The sequence below is a fragment of the Accipiter gentilis genome, chromosome 14 (genome assembly GCF_929443795.1).
Source record: "Accipiter gentilis chromosome 14, bAccGen1.1, whole genome shotgun sequence".
Classification (NCBI taxonomy): domain Eukaryota; kingdom Metazoa; phylum Chordata; class Aves; order Accipitriformes; family Accipitridae; genus Astur; species Astur gentilis.
Genome location: NC_064893.1, coordinates 32,550,134 through 32,571,903, shown reverse-complemented (window position 1 = coordinate 32,571,903; position 21,770 = coordinate 32,550,134). Strand labels below are relative to the sequence as shown.

At 51.1% G+C, this 21,770-nt stretch overlaps 1 protein-coding gene across 3 annotated transcripts; it reads left to right on the top strand.

Moving 5' to 3' along the window:
* Positions 1–1,085: 1,085 nt before the first annotated feature.
* TNFRSF6B (TNF receptor superfamily member 6b) lies at positions 1,086–8,815 on the top strand. 3 transcript variants are annotated; one of them, XM_049817145.1, is made up of 5 exons: positions 1,086–1,142; positions 1,559–1,728; positions 2,283–2,661; positions 4,708–4,905; positions 7,892–8,815. In XM_049817145.1, the coding sequence occupies exons 2-5, from the start codon at positions 1,687–1,689 to the stop codon at positions 8,167–8,169; spliced, it is 897 nt and encodes a 298-aa protein (XP_049673102.1). In that variant the 5' UTR covers positions 1,086–1,142; positions 1,559–1,686; the 3' UTR covers positions 8,170–8,815. The 3 variants fall into 3 exon arrangements, with proteins under 3 accessions (XP_049673102.1, XP_049673103.1, XP_049673101.1); XM_049817146.1 differs by lacking the exon at positions 1,086–1,142 and adding an exon at positions 1,393–1,408; XM_049817144.1 differs by lacking the exon at positions 1,086–1,142 and having other exon boundaries at positions 1,415–1,728.
* Positions 8,816–21,770: the final 12,955 nt, after the last annotated feature.

Below are 21,770 nucleotides of genomic sequence, written 5' to 3'. Positions count from 1 at the left end.
TTGCAGCTTTCCCCTTCTCTGCCTCGTTGCACCGTTGCTGATAGGAGAGATGGTGTCGGGGAGGACGTGAAAAAGCAGGTTTTCAGGTACAGGAGACGCTATGCTCTTCATGGACTCGGGGAGGTGCTCTCCTGCTTTTACACCAAAGAGAAGGTAAATTCTGTGCTTTTTCTCCTTCCCCCTGTGAGCAGGGGGGGACCAGAGCAGCTACAGCTGGAACGGACGGTGAGCTCTCCACCGTGTGTGCCTTTCTAGCACCTAAAGCACTTTGCAGAGGTGGCCGTGGATTTTTTTCACCTTCAGAGGGAACCTGGCGATCTGGGGCAGGAGGACAAAATCTGATGTGTTTAAGCAGGGGCAGCGCAGAGAGAGCAGGCACCGGTACGCGCACTCTGCGTGGCTCTGCTAAGCACTGTACGTGTAAGGCGAAATTCAGTTCCCCCCGAACTCCTTGGGGTCCGAGACTTATGGCAAAGTGGCACCTGTACGATATTTAAATGCTGACCTGCTCAGCTGCTGGGTGCTGTTAGCCCATAGAAGTGTTTTAGCGTTACAGCTGGAGTTAGTGTCATCCCCAGCGCTCCGGAAAGGAGAAGGTTGAAGCTCTGAGCCGGCTTCAGCAGTGCATTACCGGACCACTAAAAACCTGGGCTTTTTTAGCAGGATTTGTGCCCTCGCAGCGTGCGGGAGGCTGGACGGGGGTTGGCACATCTTGGGGGGGTTCACCAGCGAGAGACAAGTGCTTTTCTTCCGAAGTTATTTAGCATTTACAGCCAGGGGAGGGAAGCGCTCGCAGGGACATTTCCCTGCCTTTCCCTCCCCCCGCCTTTGCCTCCTCGCAGGTAAAAACTCTCCCCCCCACCCCCCCACCCCCCCCCTCCCTCCAGAGTTCCGCTGTTTGACGTGCAAAAAGCAGGAACGGGAGGGAAAAAGGAGACCGGGGAGGAGCGAGCGCTGGGGCTCGGCGGGGCTGGATGGGAAAGCGGAGCCGGTGCCCGCCGCGGCGGCAGCCCGGGAGGGGGCGATGGGGGGGGGCCGGGCGGGCCGGGATGCCGCCGGCCGCTTGCGCAAAAGGGGTCTTTCCCAGGGGTTGGGGCTTATAAAGGTGCTGCCCGGCCCGGGGAGAGGAGCGGTGCGGTGCGGTAAGGGATGCGGGGCAGGGGGGGGGGGGGGGGGGGGGCAGCCGCTCCCGGGGGATGGGGAGGGATGGGATGGGATGGGATGGGGAGGGAGGCCAAGGCTTCTGCTCCACCATCTCGCCCCCTTCTGCCCCCTCCTTGGCCGCAGCCGCTGCTGTGGGTCCCGCCCGGGCTTGGGGGGGGGGTGATTTTCTCCCCCCGCCCCGAGAGCTTACTCATATCGGGGCGATGGGTGCGTCAGGAGCACGGTCGGTCGCAGCCTTCCACCGGTAAACCGGTGCTATAAGAGTCTGCTGCTGTCCCCGGGCTGGGGACAACCGGCATCTCCCTCGGAGGAAGGGCCGTCTCAAAAGCAAAAGGGAAAACTCAGCTTTTCCTAAGAGTCCTTACCCGTTTCTCTCTCTCTCTCTGCTCTAAAGCCGGATCGGCCCTGCTGCTGCAGAGGAGCTCTAACCCAGCTGCTGTCCTCAGAGCCAGCGCCAGCCTCTGAGGAACCCTCTCTGTCACCCCGGGTTTGTGATCGCAGCGCTCGGAAGCCCCCGGTGCTATGTTATCCTGCCACGTCCCAAATTTAAGGCATCCATCCAAGGTAATGTGCCATCTGCTCTTAAGGTTGGGTCCGTGTGCTTTCAAAGGAAAGATAAACGAGACTTGGGGATTCTCCAGTCCTGTACCGAGGTTCTGGGTTTCCAAAACAGTTTAGAGTTCCTATGGAGCACGCTATGTATTTGCTAGTTTGGGGAACTTCCCTTCTGTTTCCTGACCTGCAAAGTTCTTACCCCAAATGGTGGGGAACTGACTGCGGTGAAAAGGCGAGGAGGATGTGCTGGAGCTGCTTTCAGTACTGAAGGAGGGAAATAGGGTTGCGAAGGCACCGCAAAGTGGGTTTGAGAAGCATCGCTGGGGAAGGACGCTTCGTCACCCGGGATGGCAAGCGGAGGGCGATGGGGAGGCACGTGGGGGGCAGCGGCTGGTCCCCGGTACCACCGTTGCTTCACCCCTGGGGCTGGGGAGAGCATGAAGTGGGAAAATAGTTTCTTGCATCTACAACAGTAACGGATTCTGTAACGCAGCAGCCCTGTTTGCTGCTCCTGCCTCCGCGAGAGGACGAGCTAAGGGCTCTTTGTGCTGTCCTTGCCGTAGTGGATGTTTGCCCCTCTCCTCCTTTTCCTGGCTGAGCTCGACTGCAGCGCCCAGCCCACTTACCAATGGAAAGATGCTGTGACGAACGAGAAGCTCACCTGCCAGCAGTGCCCGCCGGGGACCTTCGTGGCACAGCACTGCACCAGGGACGGACAGACGGTGTGCGAACCCTGCCCGGATTTGCACTACACGCAGTACTGGAACTACCTGGAGAAGTGCCGGTACTGTAATGTCATCTGCGGGGAGAAGCAGGTGGAGGTGCAGCAGTGCAATTCCACCCACAACCGTGTCTGTCAGTGCCAGGAGGGCTACTACTCGGAGATGGAGTTCTGCATCAGGCACTCCAAGTGCCCACCGGGCTCCGGCGTAGAGAAACTGGGTAAGTACCCGAGCCAGGCGGCTGTGGCAGGGGTCTGCGTGCTCCTGAGGCTCTTGTTGCCTCCCGAAATCTCCGCTGGAGCTAAAAAGCACAGAGAAGTACAGTGGTCAATGATTGCCCGTAGCCTGACCTACTCCCTTTTTGCTCGCCAGCACAGTGCCACCTTTGCTGGTGTGTGAAACTGCTCCTGGCTTCTTTTCCAGGGAGTGGTTGGTCTGGTTTTTCCCCAGCTTTTGCTCTGAAGGCCTTTTAAAATCCCCCAGCACCATGCTCACATGGGACATGGCAGTCCTAGTTACCCGCTTCTCCTGCCACCACAGGCAGAACCTGTTGATTCACCCAGAGATTTACCCATCCCCGGCACAGCGGCTCGCCCTGCCGGGGCTCTCGGCAGGTGCAAGGGTCTGAGGGGCTCCTGCTTCTCTGCCAGCTCCCTTCTCCTTGCGGGCAGGTAGCCAAAGCACTAATTATCTGGGCTGAAACAGACTGCTAATGATGCAAGGACACATTCACCAGCATGAACGTGTGTAGCTCTGGGGCTGAGTTTTGTGGGTTTTGTTGAGCAATTGGGAGAGGGTGTATTCAAAACATGAAATGGCTATGTGGACAGGTTCCAAAACTATTAAATCAGCCTTGTTTCAATTCATGAGTCTGAGACTTTGCCCCCTGGTGAGACTTAAGTCACGAAAGATTTTAGGGGCGTTGTTTTCCCATTGTTTCCCCAGCACAAATTCGCCCGGTCCCTTAGTTGCCCCCATTTGCACACGTGCATACTTTCTAAAAATACAAATTGCCTATGAGCGGGTTTCCCTCTCACTCTTCCCTGAATCACCAAGAACTGGGCTCTGCCTGGAAACCACAGCTGGGTATAATAAAACAGCGTGGGCAGCATCAGCAAAAACAGCGTTATCTTGCTTCACGCTTTGAAGCATGGAGGCTTTTGAAGTCCTTCCATGCACGGCACAGAAGAGCTCCAGGCTCACAGGCCAGAGGAGAAATACCTGTTGTCTTTAGCTGATGCTTATGGCTGAGGTTCGGGGTTTAATTTTTCTATAGGATGTGACTGTTATAAAACGCGGTAATGCAGCAAAAGCTGAACTAGGTCTCTAAGCAATGCAGGGAAGCCCTTTGAAAGTAAACATCAAATTTGGCTGGAGAGCTGGCTGTAGGGCTGAGGAGCCATGCGAGCAAGCTGGGGCATTTGAGAAGCTCATTTGTTGTTGTTGTTATTTATTTTTTTATAAATGGCTTCTTGTGCGGGTTGGATGGGTCCTTCGATCCGTGTGTGGATCCTCTGGGGATGCGGGCTTTTTTTGGCTTTCCCATTTGCAAATACTGACTCGGGTGTTGGGGTTATCGGCTGGGCTGGCTAGGACTTCTGGTAAATCCAAAGCTATGGCCTGAAGTGGGTTGCAACAAGGTAGAAACCTTGTTCTTATCTAGATATATGACGAGGAGATGAAAAGGGGTGTGAAATTTGCTGCCATCAGGGCCATTCCCTCTTCTCCCCGGGAACGTGCAAGTCACCCTGGTGCAATCTCACTCACGTGGCACCGTCCCTGTGAAACGGCAGTGGGTCTGGCCCGGAGCCTGGGTGGGAAACTGCAGCGCTGCAGAAACGAGCAGAGCTTTCACCTTCGTGGCGACTTTTACTTTCACTTGGCCAGGAGCCTCCTGACTCTGCTGTGAATCAAAGGGCTGGTTTGGCACTCAGCTTACCCGTCGTCCCAGCTGGCGTCTGCCGCCCGGGACGCGGCCCTTTTCAGTAACGGATGAGATCTCCTCTTGTGGCTGGAGGCTGGTGACAATTTATCAGCACGTGCCAAGTGCTTTGGCCTGGGAGATGACCGGGGAACTGCTGTCCCCTACAAGAGGACACGAGATGCCCAGGGGAGCTGCAAGCAATGACCGTTTCCAAAACCTCACCCTCGTGCTCGAATGGTGTCTGGCACTCTTCGCTCTGCCGGCATCGTCCCCAGCTCCTGCCCCTCTCCTTTGCCAGCTTATCACCCCGGGCTAAGGGTCCCCTTGCCTCCCCATGTGCAGGTACCCCCTTCGAGAACACCCAGTGCCGCGCCTGCCCTCGCGGCTTCTTCTCTTCCTCCAACTCCAGCACCAAACCGTGCCAGCCGCACCAAGACTGCGAGCAGCAGGGGAAGGTGACCAACGTGCAGGGCAACCAGTACCACGACACCCTCTGCACCTCCTGCAGACTGGGGAGAAGCAACAGCACGCAGGGACCAGGTGAGCTGCCGTGGCTCTGCGGGCTGGGGGCGGGATGCCGGGACCACGAGGCTGCCGCGGCGAGAGTGAACTTTCTGGTGACTTTTTCCTACTTGGATGGGAAATGAGGTGAAGCGGCTTGTAAAAGTAGGAAGTCATCTGTAATAATTCGTAATTATGGACAAAATATAGACTGTCTGCCTTTCTTCCCCTCCAGGGTCGGTCCCATAGGGCAAAGGTAGGGTGCAGGGCTTAAGCAACAGCCTCTGCTCAGCCAGAGCCCGTGCAGGCTCCTTGCTCGGCGAGAACAAAGAGCTGGCAGTGAAATCCTGCCCGTCCTTACCAGGGACTGTGATAAGTGGGGTTGCTGGGGCACCAGGCCAGTTTTGGCAGCTGTTCGGCTGTACCTGACTGATAGCTCGCGGTGATAACCGGTGGCTGGCGGTCACGTAAGCAGACGCGGTGTGGAGGGCTGTGCCACCCAGCTCGGGTCCTGGCGTGTCTCCTGCGCTCGCTTCTCCTGGGCTTGCAGCCTGTTTTCCGGGAAGCTTTTGTTGTGGCCGCAACCTTGTCTCGTGCAGGTTAAATGGAGCAGAGTCCATGGTTCGTTGGAGCCGAGTGTAGGGTGGCTTTTGACCTGTTAGGTGAAAAAGTAGAGACGTGGTGTCAACTGTGTCACCGCGATGGTGCAAACGTAGCGCTGAGCCTCAGGGGAGGCTGAAGGTTGGGCAGGAGCCACCAGCGGGCACAGATCGTAGAATACCAGGTGGGAAGGGATCTCAAGGATCGTCTGGTCCGACCGTTCTTGGCAAAAGCAGAGGGCAAAGGAGTGGAGGGGAGGAATGGGCTGGCTCTGGGGGTGCTTTGTAACATGCACCCCATCAAGTTAGGGCATGAGAAAGGGACCGAAAAGCATCTCAAGGGCCTGATGTCGGTCGAGGTGAGACAGGCAGCTGTTTCAAATCACCCCCTCTGCCCTGAGCATCCAGCCAAGATACATGGGAGACAAATTCAACGTGACTGATCTGGGTGGTAGTGAACCTGCACCCTTAAACTTCAAAAAAACCAAAAAAAACCCCAAAACCCAAAAAATCAGTCATAGAGCTATAGAACAGCCCAGGCTGGAAGGGACTTTGAAAGTTCATCAGATCCAAACTTTCATGGGAAAGGGAGCCTGGATAAGAACATCCAGCACGATGTCCAGCCACATCCTGAAACCTCCAGCGATGGGACTCCACCGCATCCCTGCAGAGGTTGTTCCGGTATAAAAAAAAAATAAAAATCTTTCTTCCATCAAGACAAAGCTTGATAGAAGAGCTTCAGAGAAATCTTCTCCTCTGCAGTGACGGAGCAAGGAGACTGTCCCCCCGCCAGCAGCGCGTGAGAGAAACTCTTGCCTTTCCATCCTCTCCTGGCACTGCCAACGCAGGGCATTTCTCCTTACGAAGCCTGACTCATGCCACGAGCTCCTTGCCAGGAGCGTGATCCCGCCGGAGAGAGCAGATGGAAAGCTCTGTCATCAGCGGGATGCGGTCCCAGGGATAGGGGGGTGGTCAGGTGAGGGCTGCGTCAGCAGCACGTGTGCTGCCGCTGGTTAGGCAACGGCACCCGCGGCCAGACCAGCCTTTCAGCTATTTATAGAGCCAGAGGAGGCTCGTGAGCAATGGGAACCAAGGAGTATTTTTAACTCTGGTTCATCATGATTTCACTCTGGAGGCGCACGGGCACCTGCCTTCCTCCCTGCTGCGACGGCAGTCGCCGGAGCAATTCCCTATAAACCCTGGGTTTGCAGGAGAGGCAGAGTCTGGGCAAGGGGGCTCGACCCACCCCACTGTCAGCAGCGAAACCGTTCTCGGTTTACAATGGCACAAAACTGGGCTAGTCTCTCCCTGATTGAGTAATCGTTTGTCTTCGGTCTCTTGAAAATTCGTTCCGATTTTGTTCCTTACACTGGACAAGCTCCAGTGGTGCTTTAGCCAGCTGGGACTGGGTCTGTCCAAAAGCCCCAATCTGGGCAGCACTTGGAGCTGGTCCTGTCCCCAGATGTAAAAAATCTGCATGGGAGAATAGAAACTTTCAGGAAAAATAACATGTGTAAAGACTTACTGCAGTTACTTCAGATTCCTCTGGAGTTTCACTCTTCCCCTATTCCACGGCAGGGAGGAGCATGGAAGAGGTATATTTACTTTTTTCAGAATTACAGGAACTTTTACACATTATTTTCTAACTGCCCTGTATATGATGGGCTGCTGCTGGGAAATCCAGCCTGTGGCGAGGGCCGGGCTCAGCCTTCCAGGACAGTTAGCTAGCAGAGATGGGCCTTGGCCAGTTAATGATGCCGTATTTGGTGCTTTTCTCCTCCTTCCTTCTAACCTCATTTTTTCTACTTGCAAAATGCTTATTCTGACCTGCATGTTCCACCACCCACGTGCCAGCAGCACAAGCCGGCTGCCCTCCCTCTTGCCCCTTTGACTCAGGCAAAGGATGACCCTGCTGCAAGCCAGGTGCTGCCGCATCCTCGGGCAGGGACCCGCGCTCTGCCTGGGCACCCGCGTGCGTGGGCAGAGGCGGGCAGGCGGTCCCCAGCTCGTGTTCGTGGATGTACGTGGCCGTGTGAGCTAAAATACCCTCGTGAATCTGGAAGATGGCTTGTGAGACTCAGATGTCCTGGCTGGGCTCACTGGGCTGGGACCCCTGGTCCGAGCCGTGGCTGGAGAACGGAGCCCAGGTGAGGACAACGTCACAGAATCATAGAATGGTTTGGGTTGGAAGGGACCTTTCGAGGTCATCTAATCCAACCCCCCCCCAGCGTGAGCAGGGACAGCTTCCACTAGATCAGGTTGCTCAGAGCCCCGTCCAACCTGCCCTCGAACGTTTCCAGGGTTGGGGCATCAGCCATCTCTCTGGGCAGATGTCCCACCGAGAGGCTCGGTTAGGGCTGTGACCTGCTCTCCCCGTGTCCCACAGTCCCCTTCCCTCTAATCTCCGGGTGTTTTTCTCCCACCAGCTCTAGGAGACGACGACTGCGAGCAAGCCATGATAGACTTTGTGGCGTACCAGAACATCCCCGTCAGAAAGCTGAAGCGCCTGCAGCAAATCCTGGAGGGTTCGCCAAGGAAGCCGGCGCTGGGGACCAGGGCAGCCATGCAGGAGAAGTTCAGGGCTTTCCTCACCCACCTCAAAGAGGGGCACTACGAGGTCACCAAGGAGCTGCTGGACGCGCTGCGAGCTGCCAAGCTGCACTCCGTCGAGGAGAAGGTCCGCGAACGCTTCCTCCTGTCCTGAGAACACGAACTGAACTTTACGGGTGGTTTTTGGTTTGATTTTTTTCTTCTGTGGCTTCGTTAATTTATTACTCTTCCCAAACCTAACTTGAAATGCAGCACTAGAGATGAGCGATGGGTCAGAATTAAACCGTGCTGTGGCAGCTGCAGCGGGTCCCGCTCTGCGTGCGGCTGCAACGCTGCTTCCAGGACGGGATGCTGTGAGCGGCAACATCCCTGCGCCCGCAGCCGGTGCAGCTCCCGGGGGCTCCCTGGGTGCTGGCCCCTGATTTTTCCAGCACTCAGCAAGCGTCAATATTTTATCAGAAGAGAAACATGCGGCCAGGGTTGTTTTTTCTGGGGAAGAACCCAGCTCTCCCTCTTTAGAAAACTGGCTTTGTTTTAAACTGCGTGGTTTTGTTTTTGTTGGGGTGTTTTTTCAGTTATTTAACAGTATTTCCTACAGAGGATTCACTTGCATTTGTTTGTCATGCTTTGTTTTGAGAAAGGAGTTTAGTGCTGGGACTGCTCTCAGTCTCAGTACCAGTAACTGCTGTCACTGGTACAGCCAGCTTTAGATTTATTTCTAAACTACCTGTTTTTATACTGTGCGAGAGGTGTTTTCTAAAGAAACCAAAGAAGTTATTTTATTATACAATTCTCTGTCACCAGAGTCCTTTCCTAGTCTTATTTGGAGGAGAGAGGTGGTCTCGCGACTCCCAGACCATCCTCTTCTGACTCCGCTTACCCTTGCTCGCTTTTTGCCCGTGCTGCACCCCGAGATCACACGACATCAGCCATCCACACGACACAACAGCCCACCAAAACGAGCCTCCGTGAGCCACGGCAAGGCTGCACGTGGGATATAGCCTGTCTGCATCGGGATTTGCCTCCGGTGCGGCCAGGGTGAAGCTCACATCCCTTGGGTCAAGCCAACCTTGTCACCTTGAGCCCCAGGTCTGTCCCCAGAGTCAACCAGACCCCGTGGCATGCGAAGAGGCACTTAATCGGTCAAGAGCTGTGTCTTGGGGCATTTGTGCTGACTGCAGGCAGGGGGTTTTTTTAAGCTTTGCAGATGTCACTTAGGGAAGTCAACAAGGATGACCCTCTCGGGCATCTTTCAGCCTGTAGCAATGATGACACACAGCCTACGTGTTCTGCCTTGAATGAGTTTGACTTTTTTATAGCTCTTTTTTAGCTGAGTTGTTGCCAGGAATAGTTTGTGGGTCAAAAGACGAATATTTTCCTGCAGCTAGGAGCTGTTAAAAGCACTCTAAAACATGTGCTATGTGGAAGCGTCCCCACACTTCCCCCACGGGCGGAAGGCTGACATAACCCAGCACACGAGGGGATTTTAACCTCCCCTTGCTGCCCGCAGACATGTCCTGGGCTCTTCCTGCTGCAACAACAAGTTTTTCACCCGTGGCAGGCTGGATGAATGGGGCTGGTGCTGGGGGCAGCGCTTGCTTTTTTGCAGCTCCTCCTAGCTCCGGAGTCCCTGGGTGTCTGCTCGCGTCTGCTTGGTGATGCAGACTTGCAGCTGAGCATCCCAGACTTGCAACCAGCTCACCCTGGTTTTGGGCTCTGGGAATGAAGAAGTTCAGTGATCCTGACATTGCCCTGGGTCAGTTCAGCCAGAGACAAAGAGAAGCAAACGGCTGAAAAGCAGCAGAGGGGACCCCTCGCTCGCACCGCTGCATTGAGCCAGCACTGATCCTGGCAATCCCCTCGCAGCTTTGTCGAGCCTGGCCTCGAGATCCTACAAAAGAGGCCGTGCGAGGGACCGTAGCTCCCCTTTCCAATGCTCAGTTATCACCACGTCTAATCTCTGCCCTTCTGAGCTGCTTTATTCCAGTGGGCTGCAGCTCAGTCCCCAAGCGTGACTTACTCCGAGTCCCTTGGCAGTAGCGAAGTGCCGACGGCACGGTCCAAGAGCAGCTAGGGCGGGAGGCGAGGAGGGTTTCCATCAGTCTCCTGTGAGAAATGAAGCGCTGCTGCAGCGCGGTGCTTTTCTCCGAGGCAGAGGGCAAGGCAGGACACCCGGCGCTGATGGGTTGAAGGCTGGAGCAGCCGGAGCCTCCGGCATCGGCCACGGCTCCTCGAGGGATTCCTGTCCTGCTGCATTGCAGCTAGTCCTGACTCAGCACTAAGGATTCAGTGTCCTTGGTCTAACAGAAAACGGGAGTTAGAGGGTTGTCAGTGTAGGAACTGCCTCCGGTTCTTTGTCCACACCACCCTGGCTTCTTCAAATATGTATTTACCATGAGAGATGGGGCGGGGGGGGTGAGGGAGAGAAAATGAGAATATTATTGGTGAGAAGCTGGTAATCATTATCTTGGACACTGGTTTAGTTGGGTGATTTTTCCAGAAAAAGAGGTGCCTTTTCTGCATACTTCTTAGGATACAAGACCTCAGTCCTGAGATGGAAGTGCCCATGGGGCACTGTGGCTGAGCTCGGTGTCTTGGGACACCTCGGGTTGTCCTTGGAGCTTGTTGCCCTTCTCACCAACAAGGCAAAATCCGGGGTGCGGGCTGGAGGCTTCCCTCCGCTGGCAGCCAGCTCGGGTCCCCAGGGTCCCGGTTTAGGTCCCACCGCTGTGACTCTGAGGGGTCAAACACCCTTAGATGTAGGTGGTGCAGGAGAGAGGAGAGCCGGACGGCTTCTTCCCATCCTCTTCTCCCAAGAAATGTTGCCTTGCTGAGCGCCCGTGGCCCCCCCAGCACTGAGCATGGGTCCACCACGTCTGACCCCCCCAGGAGGGGAGACGATGGGCGTCCGTCACCCGTGTGCCGTGCCAGATTGCAGTGGGGGGGCTGCAGACCTCGGCTTGCTGGAGCAGGAGAGGATGGTTGAATAACTGGGGATCGCCCAGCCCACGTTGGATGGGCTCTGCACTGCCGGGTTCCCTCGGCCATCGGTCGGCCAGTGCAACCAGGACCGAGGGTCTGGGGAAGGCAGGTGATGCCCCGCGCCATCCGGCAGCTCCCCAGCACGACTTGGTCTTCCAAGATATTTCATGAGCGCCCACGTGTTGTTTTGCTCCGCCGAGGTGGTTTTGACCTGCCGGTGGCTCGCTCTGTGTTTGGGTGTTGGTGTTTTACAACCCACCACGGGCAGGTTGGAGCGTCCCTTTGGGAGCTTTCCAGGCAGGTAACGGTTTGGGCACCGGTGCCGTTTGCAGGTGGTTTATCGGCAGTGCTAGACCTCTCCCCGGCTCTCCCTGGTGCTGTAGTCCGCAGTCTTCCCCGAGCCGGGTCCCCTCGTGCCACGTTAGTTGGAATTTCTGCAGAGTGAAGTTTCTCCTCACATGGGCTCACGGGTAATGTGACAGTGGGGAACTGGGGGATTGATGGTAAGTTTAATTAGTTGAAAAGATGAAATAACATAAGAGGATGAAAACCCTGTTTGGTTTTCACTGAAGTTTCCAAAGCCCAGAGAGAGAAGAGGAACAGTTGGCACATGAGCTTTTTCCTGATCATTTAAATGACTTCTTTCCTTATAAGCTGCGGCTAAGGACAAGTACATGGTAACATTTAAAGATGGATGTAGCTCCCTCCTAGGAATGACTCAGATATTTAGTCCACAGAAGACAATTTCCCCAAACACTAAGAACACTACATCAAAACCCCAAGCCCACACTGTTCTCCGAGTCAGGTTTCCCTATCACCCGATGGCCGTTAAATACTTAAAACGAAAAAAAACCCCACAACCCCACCAGTTTAAATAAACTGCTGAGGCACGGCCACGTGTTATGGCTGTGCCACGGGCTGACTCCGATGCCTCTCGCTGTGGCAAGGTGTGGCAATGACTCAGGACGGCAGCGGCTCCTCAAACCCACGAAACCGCCGTCGGCAGGAGCCGACTTGCTCCCCGCGAGAGCGGTTCCGACACGTTTACGCTTTAACGCAACGAGGGCGCTATGTGCGCTGGCCCAGCGCTGGAGGGTTTGAAACAGGGTTAGGTAAATGATTAACGTTAGTTTAAGGAGTCAGTGGGAGTTTTTCTAGTGAGGTCATACGTAGCTGGCTCACGCCTCGACGTCGCAAGCGCAGAGAGCCGGGATTGCTAGAGGAAACCGAGGGGGAATTTTTCGAGGGGTGCAGAGGGGATGTGACCAGTGCAGACTTGTAGTCCTGCTTGTCAAAACAGACTCCAGCCACCCTTGGCCCTGGGGTGGCAACCGAGTCACAAGACAGGTAAAGTCACTCTTCTGCCTGCAGATTTCCCCATGGTTTTGTTTCGCTAGAGACGATTCTTCGCTCTCTGCCCTCCCGTGTCGCTCAGCGGTTGACGGTGGCCTGAGCCCTGCAGACCCTGTGGGAGAGGACTCGGGAAGTGCTAACACAGACTGAACTCGTTTGAATTTGCCCATCGCTATTCCAAAGAGGTACCGATTTGATCTTCTTTTGAAGCGTGCATCTTTTTTTTTCTTCTGATTGTAGGGTGCCCCGTGTTGCGTGCCCAGGCTTTCCCTGCTGACGCTCGTCCCTCGCTGCTGCACGTGCCGTTTCTGCAGCGACCCGACGATGGGACCAAGCTCCTGCTGCAGGTGGAGAGTGCCAGCCGTGCCGGGGAAGCAGAAGTGAGACTGACAAAGTCCATCGTGTCCAAGGGCAGGAGCAGAGAGATAGCCGAAGCGTGCAGGGCAAACCAACCTGTGCTCAGCTCAGGGGTATCTGAACTGGGGTACCAGGGAATGTGACCTGAGAGGAGACCCCTGACTTGGGCCGCGATGCTCAGGACAAAGCCATTGCCAGCTGGTATCGCAGCACTGGTGGTGCTGCCGGGCCAGATCCAGACCTGCCGCGACGCAGCACCAGCTTTCGCTCACCCTGCTATTACTTTCCAGTCCTCCTTTGCTGCAGCTCTTCGTACGCGTTTCTTTCTGCCCGAACCTCCTGTGGCTTTCAGGGGGTGAAGTCTCAAAACAAGCAGAAGAAGTTGCATCCCTGTTTTTTGCAGAAAACGGTTACTGAGGTGCGCTGACCGGCTCCAACGCTGGCTGCGCCGGGGCGTTGAGCTCGGCCGCTTTGCCTGCAGCAGGTCTCCTCTCGCAGCACCACGGCCGGGCTCCAGCACCACCAGCCTCGGCCACACGTGTGGGACCGGTGAGGTGCTTTTCTCCCACGGGGTCTCACTTCATTCCCCTGCCCTCGTTACTTCCCCTCCTCAGTTTATAATTTCTGTTCCCTTCTGTGTTCAAGGAGCTGCCTGAGAGTGGGATGTCTCAAAGAGCAAGCGAGAGGCGGCACAGCAGATGGGACCCGTTCCCAGCCTGGGTGGCCGGTCGGACACAGGGGAACCGAGAGGTGAGGACCAGGCAGCCCCGCGGCGGGTTGGTGTCGGTTCGGCATCGGTTCAGCATGCCGGGGGAGGAGACGGACCGAGGACTCTTGGGTGAGCGTGGCTCATAACCAGCAGCTGGCTAGAGGTGGGTGAAACTGCCTCCTAATCTCTTCTCCTCATTTTTCTTTTAATGACATGAGAATTTTTGCCTTGTGTCAACCAAAACCAGACTCTGACAAATCCTTTTAATGAAAATACGAAAACCTCAATGAAAAACAGCAATGAAAAGACAGAAGTTTGGTTTGTCAGTATTATTCCTATTAAAGAAATTCAAACACTTTGGCAGCCCGATGACCCTACGAGTGTTGCCGAAGGGTCCCCGCTTCAGAGCCGCGGCCGCTCTCAGGGTGCTGGAGGGTCGCTGCCCCCCACTCCTTCCCTCACTGCCCAGCTGCCTGCGTGGGTCCCCAAAGGGCCCTTCTTCCCCCCGTGTAAAACATGATGAGCTTTCTAGGGTCCACATTTCAAAGGTGTTTGGAGGTCTTTGCAGTAAGCGTGTACCAATAAAGCAAATTATTGCTGCCTGCCGCTGAGTAAGGCAAGAACAGGGGACAGTAGCTTTCATCCACGATCTCCCTAAGTAGATTCAGTTACTTAGTACGCAGAAGACTTGTTCAGATAGTGCTGTAGCACCGAGTCAATAGTTAAAAAGGGACCTAAAGAAATACTAGCATGAAATTGTCTTTTTTAACAAAACCTTGGATCTGGTTTCTTGTGGCGGTTACAGAGCACAACGCTAGTTTTCACTTATATTTCCAGTGTTTGCTTCCAAGCAAGTGTTGGGAGGAGAACAGTTATCCTTTACAGAAAAGCTTGCTTTTGCTCTGAGAGGCCTAAAAGGTCACTTACAGGAATTCATCCAGTAACCAGGGTCACAACTGAAGCATGTTTCTTCTGTGTTTCTTCTGAACAAGCCCTTGTTTGGCTCCCCCAAATTTGCTGCCAAGGTACTTATTAGGTCTGGGCACTGCCTCCTCTTAGCTTGAACAAAATTAAAATTTATTAATAAACCTTCTGATGCCCTTTTGCTTACATTAGTTTTCTGGGAAACATGGTCAGGAAGCTTGCAATGACTACAGCTATACTACCCTTACACAACACCCTCACTGTTGACAACCACAAGCACTTTATGTACTATGATCCGGGTCAGCATAAACCAGGAGTCTTCCCAAAGCAGCTCTGCTTACCCTTTAAAAACAATGGCATTTTCCATCTTACACAACGTTTAGGGAGAAGGCTAGAACAGCCTGCTGTGCCTAAATGACTAAGCAGGATTGTAAATCAGAGACCTCGTATCGCTATATGTATGAGGGGGAGAATCGAGGCCGCGGTCGTTGCGTGCGCTGTCCCTTATCGCTGCTCACCCGAGGAAGAGCCTCAGGCAGCCGAAGCACGAGGTGCCAGCAGTGTCCCATGCTCGGTTTGGGGCTTTTCCAGCTGCTTTGAACATAGCAGAGCTCCAGCTGTGCCGTGACTTAGCTGTAACACAGGGGAGTGGAGCTGGGAGACTTGATCGTTTTTCTATGGAAGAGCAGGGAATGATGATGTCGCAGCTATCGCTATGAAGAAATGAGGTCAGCGAGGCTGTGCGTTGGGCAGTCTGGGTACTGCTGCTGAGCCTCGGGCATGGGGACTTAAGGGCGTTTTTGACTAAGAAGCATAAGGGACTAGCTAAAAGTTTGGATAGTTCAGATAGGCTTCAGGGACACGCGCTGATGTGCTTGTTCAGCCTCAGTCAGATTATAGAGTTTCCCTGATGCTGGTTTCTATTTCTGTCTCTGTACTTCCTTCTGCAATACTGGAGCTTAGTGGGCGATTTTTTTTATTTTTTTTTTGGACTTCTCTCAGTCTTCCCAGAAGTTAAGACAAGGCCTATTTAGTTGGGAAACTTGGAAGATAAGAATAGGAGCGTACATTCCCCACTTCGTGACTCTGAACCTGAAAGAACAAATCAGCCCTGGCGAGATCAAACCCAAGTTCTTCTTTCACCCAGTTTCGTGTGTCGTGCACTGACATGACGTCACGCAGGAACAACCTAGCCTGTGATTCAGCAATTCTGCTTTACAGAGAGCCCTTGCCCTTTGATACAACTGTCGTACTCACGGAGAACGGTTTAATAGGTCTTTCACAGCCTGTGGCGTAGACTATCCTGTGATCCTGCCGCTTCTCGTGGCACGGAGATGAGCTGTCAAAATTTCCACCACACTGAGGATGTGGGTGCAGACTTAGGAGAGCTTAATCCTTGCAGAGGACAGGGCTGGGTGGGATCAGCTGCTTCCCCCTTCCACAGGTGGCCAGCCGCCTTTTTGCTCCCACTGCTTTCATCTCCCGGGCAAAAAACTTCTGCTAAAAGCGTGGTGTTCAATATACGTGGGTATTACGCATAGGGTCAAATGTAAAAAAAAGCTTTGTTTGTGTCAGAGGAGCAAAGTCTTTCAAGAGGGCAGAATAACCCTCGGGATCTCACAGGTCATGTCGGTCCCCTGATAGAAAAGCCCATGTGAATGAGTGGGCTTCGGTCACAGAACGGGGGCACCCAGCAAAATCTCGAGTGAAATACAAGGGCTGCCTGTGTATTCATTCTGTTCAAAGGGCTAGGCAGTGAGGAGGTGCTATTTGCAGTACCAGTTTCTGGGAACAATGAATTCATTATTCTGCTTTATGACTGTCTTATAGAACCCCCCTTTTTTTTTTTTCTGGGAGTGTGACTCAAAAAAAAAAAATAATTGCTAAAGGAAATCTACAGATGAGATAGTATCAGGCTATTTGACTTCTGAGAACTAGCAGAGGAGTTTCTGGCTGTCAGTTGAACTGGAATACAAACAGAAACAATTATGTATGTGTCCGCTTCAGGAAAGCAGTTAAGGATACACTTAATTTTACTCCAAATTTAGTTTCTCCTCAGAGCAGTGCTTATGGTATATACTGGATAAGACATCTGTAGCTGCACTGGATCAGAGGTCTGAATTAGCTCCTCTAAACATTCAGCGTGACATCCATTCAGCTGAAGGATGTACGCTTCAAACGATGATGCTTTTACTAAATAATGCTGTGCTTGTACGCCGGCAGCTGCTGGGCAATTCCCTAGCAGAGCAGCAGTGAGTGCACCAGCTGTGTGTAGCCGCTTGCTTGTGCTTCACGTCCCAGGCACAGCTGGCAGCGGATGATTCTGTCTGTGAGGAACGAGGGTTTAAGCAGATGGGTTTAAGCACCGGACTCCTCCGTGGATGTGTGCTTGCTTCTGTCATGGCCACAGCGGCAGGGAGCAGTTGAGAGAGGACTGGATGACAGACGTGTAAGCAGTGCATTTGTGGATCGTAGAAAGACAGTACCATCTATGGACATGCACACAAAAAAAGTTATTACTCATGAGTTAATAGTGTTAGTAAAGATTCATCCAGCAAGGATTTTGTTTCAAGGAAAAGACACTTCATCCTGTGAGTTCCTAAGCAAATACATCTACTGCCTCGTTCACAACCGCTTTTGATAGCATGTGACAACATGATTGCAGGAAAGGTGAGACTGCTGCAAAGACATCCTCCAAAAAGTATGCGGGGAATGTGGTGTTCAACAGAGGACACTGCTAACAAAAGCAAACTTTGGAAATGTGTTTGGAATCACGAGCTTTAAGGAAAGAGTGCAATTGAGAAGGAACGAGGCGATTCCTGCCTCCAGAAAGAGTTTTTATGTGTTTAAAACTGAATGTCAGGCAGAATTCCACAACTGAGTTAGTCACTGCAAATGTTCCTCCTCTTCTTGTTTCCACCTGACAAGCATGTCGTTTATGGAAGAAATTTAGGTAATTTTTTTCCCCAGTGATGTTGCATACTGGGCTGTCCGAGTCTCTGCCAGTCCTCAGTCATTTTCCTACCTGAGGTTCTGACTGCTTTTAGTGCTGCTTTGTTTGTTTCTTTCAGCAGAAAATTTGATCAGCACTGCCTTCTGAGGTAATGGGTGTCACGGGTGAAGGCTTGTGATCAGATTTAAGTTGTGCAGATGAAGTTGTATAAGAGCAGGCACTACTCATAGCCTGGACTATATCCTTGTGACATGCTTTGGGATATAAAAAAGCCTAAGCGTGCATAAAGAAACTAATGGAAAACCCCCAATAGTTGTCATGGAAGCTGGTTTTATCAGAGGAGCAGCAAAACAACTCTTTGAGGGATTTCAGAAGCACAAGAAACAAAACCAAAGGGCAATGTTTCAGGAAATGCCTGAGGTACAGCAAACAAAATAGTGTTAGACACCAGGAATGTTTCATGTGGGATTTCCAACTTGTATAAAATTTGCTGTGTGGAAAAAAAAAAAAAAGGCACCTGCTCTAGTTTCTCTGGCATCCTTTGTCCCAACAAGAGCTTGGCAGAGGGCAAAGGCTCTGCCCCCCTCTCCACTGCCTCTTATCTCCCTGGAGACAGGTTTGAGCCAAATTTTAATAGAACACCATGCCAAAAGGGATTTTTGAGAGGGCATCCAGCCTATAGCCCGTCTCCGTGGCAGGGTCAGTTCGGCCTGTTTTTCTTGATTGCCCAAATTGCTTTTGGGAAATCTACAGACAAACACTTAAGAGAAATTTATTTCAGTCTCTGAAAAATGGTCCCAAGATTGAAGGCAAACTCAGTCTGCGGTGCTTCTTTTGGTAAAAGCTGAGGAGCATAAGCAGAGCTGCAAGCAGTAGCAGAACCTGCTTTCCTTTATGTGTGGACACTGCTGTCTCTAGCTGCCAGTCAGTTACCATCAGATTTATTTTTTTTTAATTTAAAGGGATAATGGTCACGACCAGTGACAGTACCACTCTTTGCCTTTCTTAGCAGACACCTCTAGAAGTTCCCTCCTTGAACTAATACCACTTGCCAGCAGAGAAGTCCTGGGATACTGAAGGTTACCATCAAGTACTTTACTTTAATCCAGGTTTATAAGCTGAGGGCTGTTGTAACCTTACATTTTCCAAACCCACAGTGGTACCTCATAGTTATTCATGACCACACACTTCTGGAAATCATGACTAACCCAACAGTCTCATGCCCTAAACATCATCACCAAGCTAAAATATCATAACTGAGGAGCAGCAAACTTCCAAGCTTGCAGCAAAGAAGTGCCCTTTTGCTGGAGATTGTTATCTGTAACATGTAAAGGCAGACCTTTTCCTTAAATGAACCAATGGATATGCTGGATCCTTGGTATAGAAATGATGTTACAGGATGCATCAGTAGTACAAAAGTAGGATCATAAGGAAGAAGACAGTAAAAGTAGCTCGATCAGGAATAAAACAACCCTACAGCACTGGAAGGGATATTAAGTCCACTTCTCTATTATAGGCTGATTTCAGTTCAGCAGAGTAGGAAGGATGGCCGGGGGGGCATATATCCCATACCTGTCTTCTGCTTGCTTCTTCACCTTGTCTTGAAACAGATGGTACTGACCAGAGCTTTAATAGCTTTAATAGCGCAAAGGTGTGTCTGATTTGTCCCGCTATTTCCCCTGGTTCTGTGGGATGGGATGTCATGGCAAGTGGGATAAGATCTGACATCAGCATCACTGAGAAGCAGACCATCAGGCCATTACAGCAAGGCTAACACATCACCTTTGTCTTGCACTAGGATGGGATGGGATTAGGTAGTACCAGCATAAAGTGCTCTAACTCAATTATTCTGTGTCTTTCCATAGTTCCAAATGAAGATGAAATTGCCACCACATGGACAGCACTGTGATTCATACAGTATTCAAAAGCATTAGAAGGGAGTTTTGTTTTTTTAAGGAATGCTCTTGCCTCCCCCTGCTAGCAGCTAATAAATGTTTGCATAGCAGGGAAATTCCAGATGGGTGAGAGAAAGTTAATCTTCTGCCAATGTTCAAATAAGGTAAGCAGAATAACTACCATGATTATTAGACACTTAGCTTTATCTCAGTGTAAAGCATACTAAGGGAAAAAGTGATTACTGAGTGCAAACGATGAATCTGTTTCACCTTGGGAAGATAAAGTAGCTCTTCAGAGAAATAACTTGCTGTAAACGGCCATGGGCAAAACAGGTCCATCTCAAATGCATCAAAAAATCTGAAAAACTGATTACATTTGAACTACTCAGAAACATCCTCACTTTGGTTAGATTTCTTGCAGCGGGTTCACTTGCAATGCAAAAGCATTTTAAATAAAAGTCTGTGCTTCCTGTAAGGACTTAAATAAAGCACAAGTCCAAAAAAATGGTAAGTTATATTTTGATGAGTAATTTAATCAATAAAAAAAGTTATCAGCTACCAGCATATGATCTTAGACTATCCCAGTGTGATTTTTTTTTTTTTAGCGGCACTTATGCATTGACTGCCATCCCTTTTCAGAATGCTATTCCATGTCAATTTGGTTGTATGCCATTCGTCTGTACTGAGGCATCATTAGCAGAATAGACCTGCTTATAGACTGAATCTGCAATAAAACCAACTGAAGGAGGAAGTCATCAGTGTCCTTGTGTAGCCATTTATGACCATATAAAGCAGATGCAACCAAAAACCCCAGCTGACTTAGCAGCATTCCATCATCTTTGTGCTTCACGTAAAGTAACTGCACATAGTACATGATCAGCGAGACCCAAGTCCAGATTGTGCTTGCACAGCAAGATCTTTATCTTCCACCTGACAGCTGATCAAGCTGAATTCCTGCATTGCTGTCATGCTGCAGCATGGAGGACACACCAAAGCAATTCAACGGTTGGCTTGACTGTTTACCTGCTGGGCTTCCCTAGCACTCAGGAAATCTTTTGACAGTATCAGGTAAGTGCACTTTATCTGTAATGGTGGAAAACCCAGACTGCGAAGCTCTTTCTTAAAACACACTTTGGGACCCAAGCAGCTGCATCTGTGTGCCCCCTCAAGTAACTGCTGTTACAACTCTAGAAGCTAACTCTGAATGATAACCAACTTTTCACTGTCGGTTTCAGAGAAATCCTCCCTGATTTTCTGTGGACATCAGAGCATGCTCATACTTACATATCGCAGCTGATGCATCTTTCTGGGTGAAAGACTCTCCCACTCTTGAGAACTTGGAATTCTGAAGTCAAAATGTTTGCTTTAGTTTGAGACCACCTGCTACTATTGTGTCACAAAGCAGTCTTTGTGTCTAGAAACATGTGAGAACAGCTATGGCCTCAAGCTGAAACCTGTTTTTTCCTCCCTGGTCTCCTAGGGAATAGGGAGAGATCTGAGAAGAGTATGTAGAAAGTTTGGAAAACCCCTTGTGTCCCATTAAACAGACATTTCAAGTTACTCGACTAAAGTGTTTTTTCTCTCAGCAATGCACTTCTGTCTACCAGTCACTGTTTCACATCTTCAGTTTAATTGTTAGCACCAAGCCTGCCAATCAAAACAAGAGCCAGGACCATACAGATACCTTGAAAATACTCAGGCTTTCAGAGAGGGCTGAGAGAGATTTCCCTTATAATCAATGGCCATTGGGTATCCAATACTTTTGTACACTTGAAACTCTCAGCCCTACATCACATGCAGCACCTAGAGAATGTGGAACTTCGTACAGGAGGTAAGTGATCTTCAAGGATCCTCTATATTCACAGGTCACTGGGTCTAAAGGAGCCTAATGAGATCTGTAGTATCTGAGTTAGATCTAGTGTAGTTTAATTTTTCTGGGATATGGCCTTGACATTAGCACCATTCAAATTCAAAAACTTGGGTACTGTGTTATACAACCTTTTCTAACAAAAGCAAGTAATTGAAAGGGATTTCATATCTTTTCTGACAGTTTGCCTAGCCTTATCCTATCCTAGTGTTACAGAGAAGTAAGATTCTGCTTTCCAGTATGCAATTATTTCAGCTGCTCTCACACTTTGACCCAAATGTGAAGGAATGAATTACGTTCTCACATTAAAAAAAATCTGCAATGAGTTGCATACAGAAAATTTAGCAGAAAGTTCTTTGACAGACGCCAAATAACACATCTTTAAACAAATAGCACTGCCTAACTTGCTCAAATAGAGCTTGAATAATATCCTCTTAGTTGTGTGAGCAAACAACGCAGAATGGTCACCAGTGCCAGGAGTAACAAAAACATGCAAAGAGCAACACCCACTGCCAAACCACTGTGAAGTACATGTATCACTAACATTTCTCTGAATATCTCTTTTTACGTCAGCAGAATTACTAGCTGGGTAGGCTACATAAGAAGTGAGTGCTATTTGACTTTGCAAGCTGGCTTTCTGTTCTTTATTACATTTCAAAAAACTAGAGGGCTAAGTACCATTATTTCTGAACATCAGTTGTTTCAGCAAGAGAAG

Bases quoted from the DNA above. Each gene is read 5' to 3' on its own strand.
- TNFRSF6B (XM_049817145.1), top strand. From the start codon at position 1,687: ATGTTATCCTGCCACGTCCCAAATTTAAGGCATCCATCCAAG. The intron at 1,729-2,282 runs GTAATGTGCCAT...TCCTTGCCGTAG, and splicing joins ATTTAAGGCATCCATCCAAG to TGGATGTTTGCCCCTCTCCT. The intron at 2,662-4,707 runs GTAAGTACCCGA...CCCCATGTGCAG, and splicing joins CTCCGGCGTAGAGAAACTGG to GTACCCCCTTCGAGAACACC.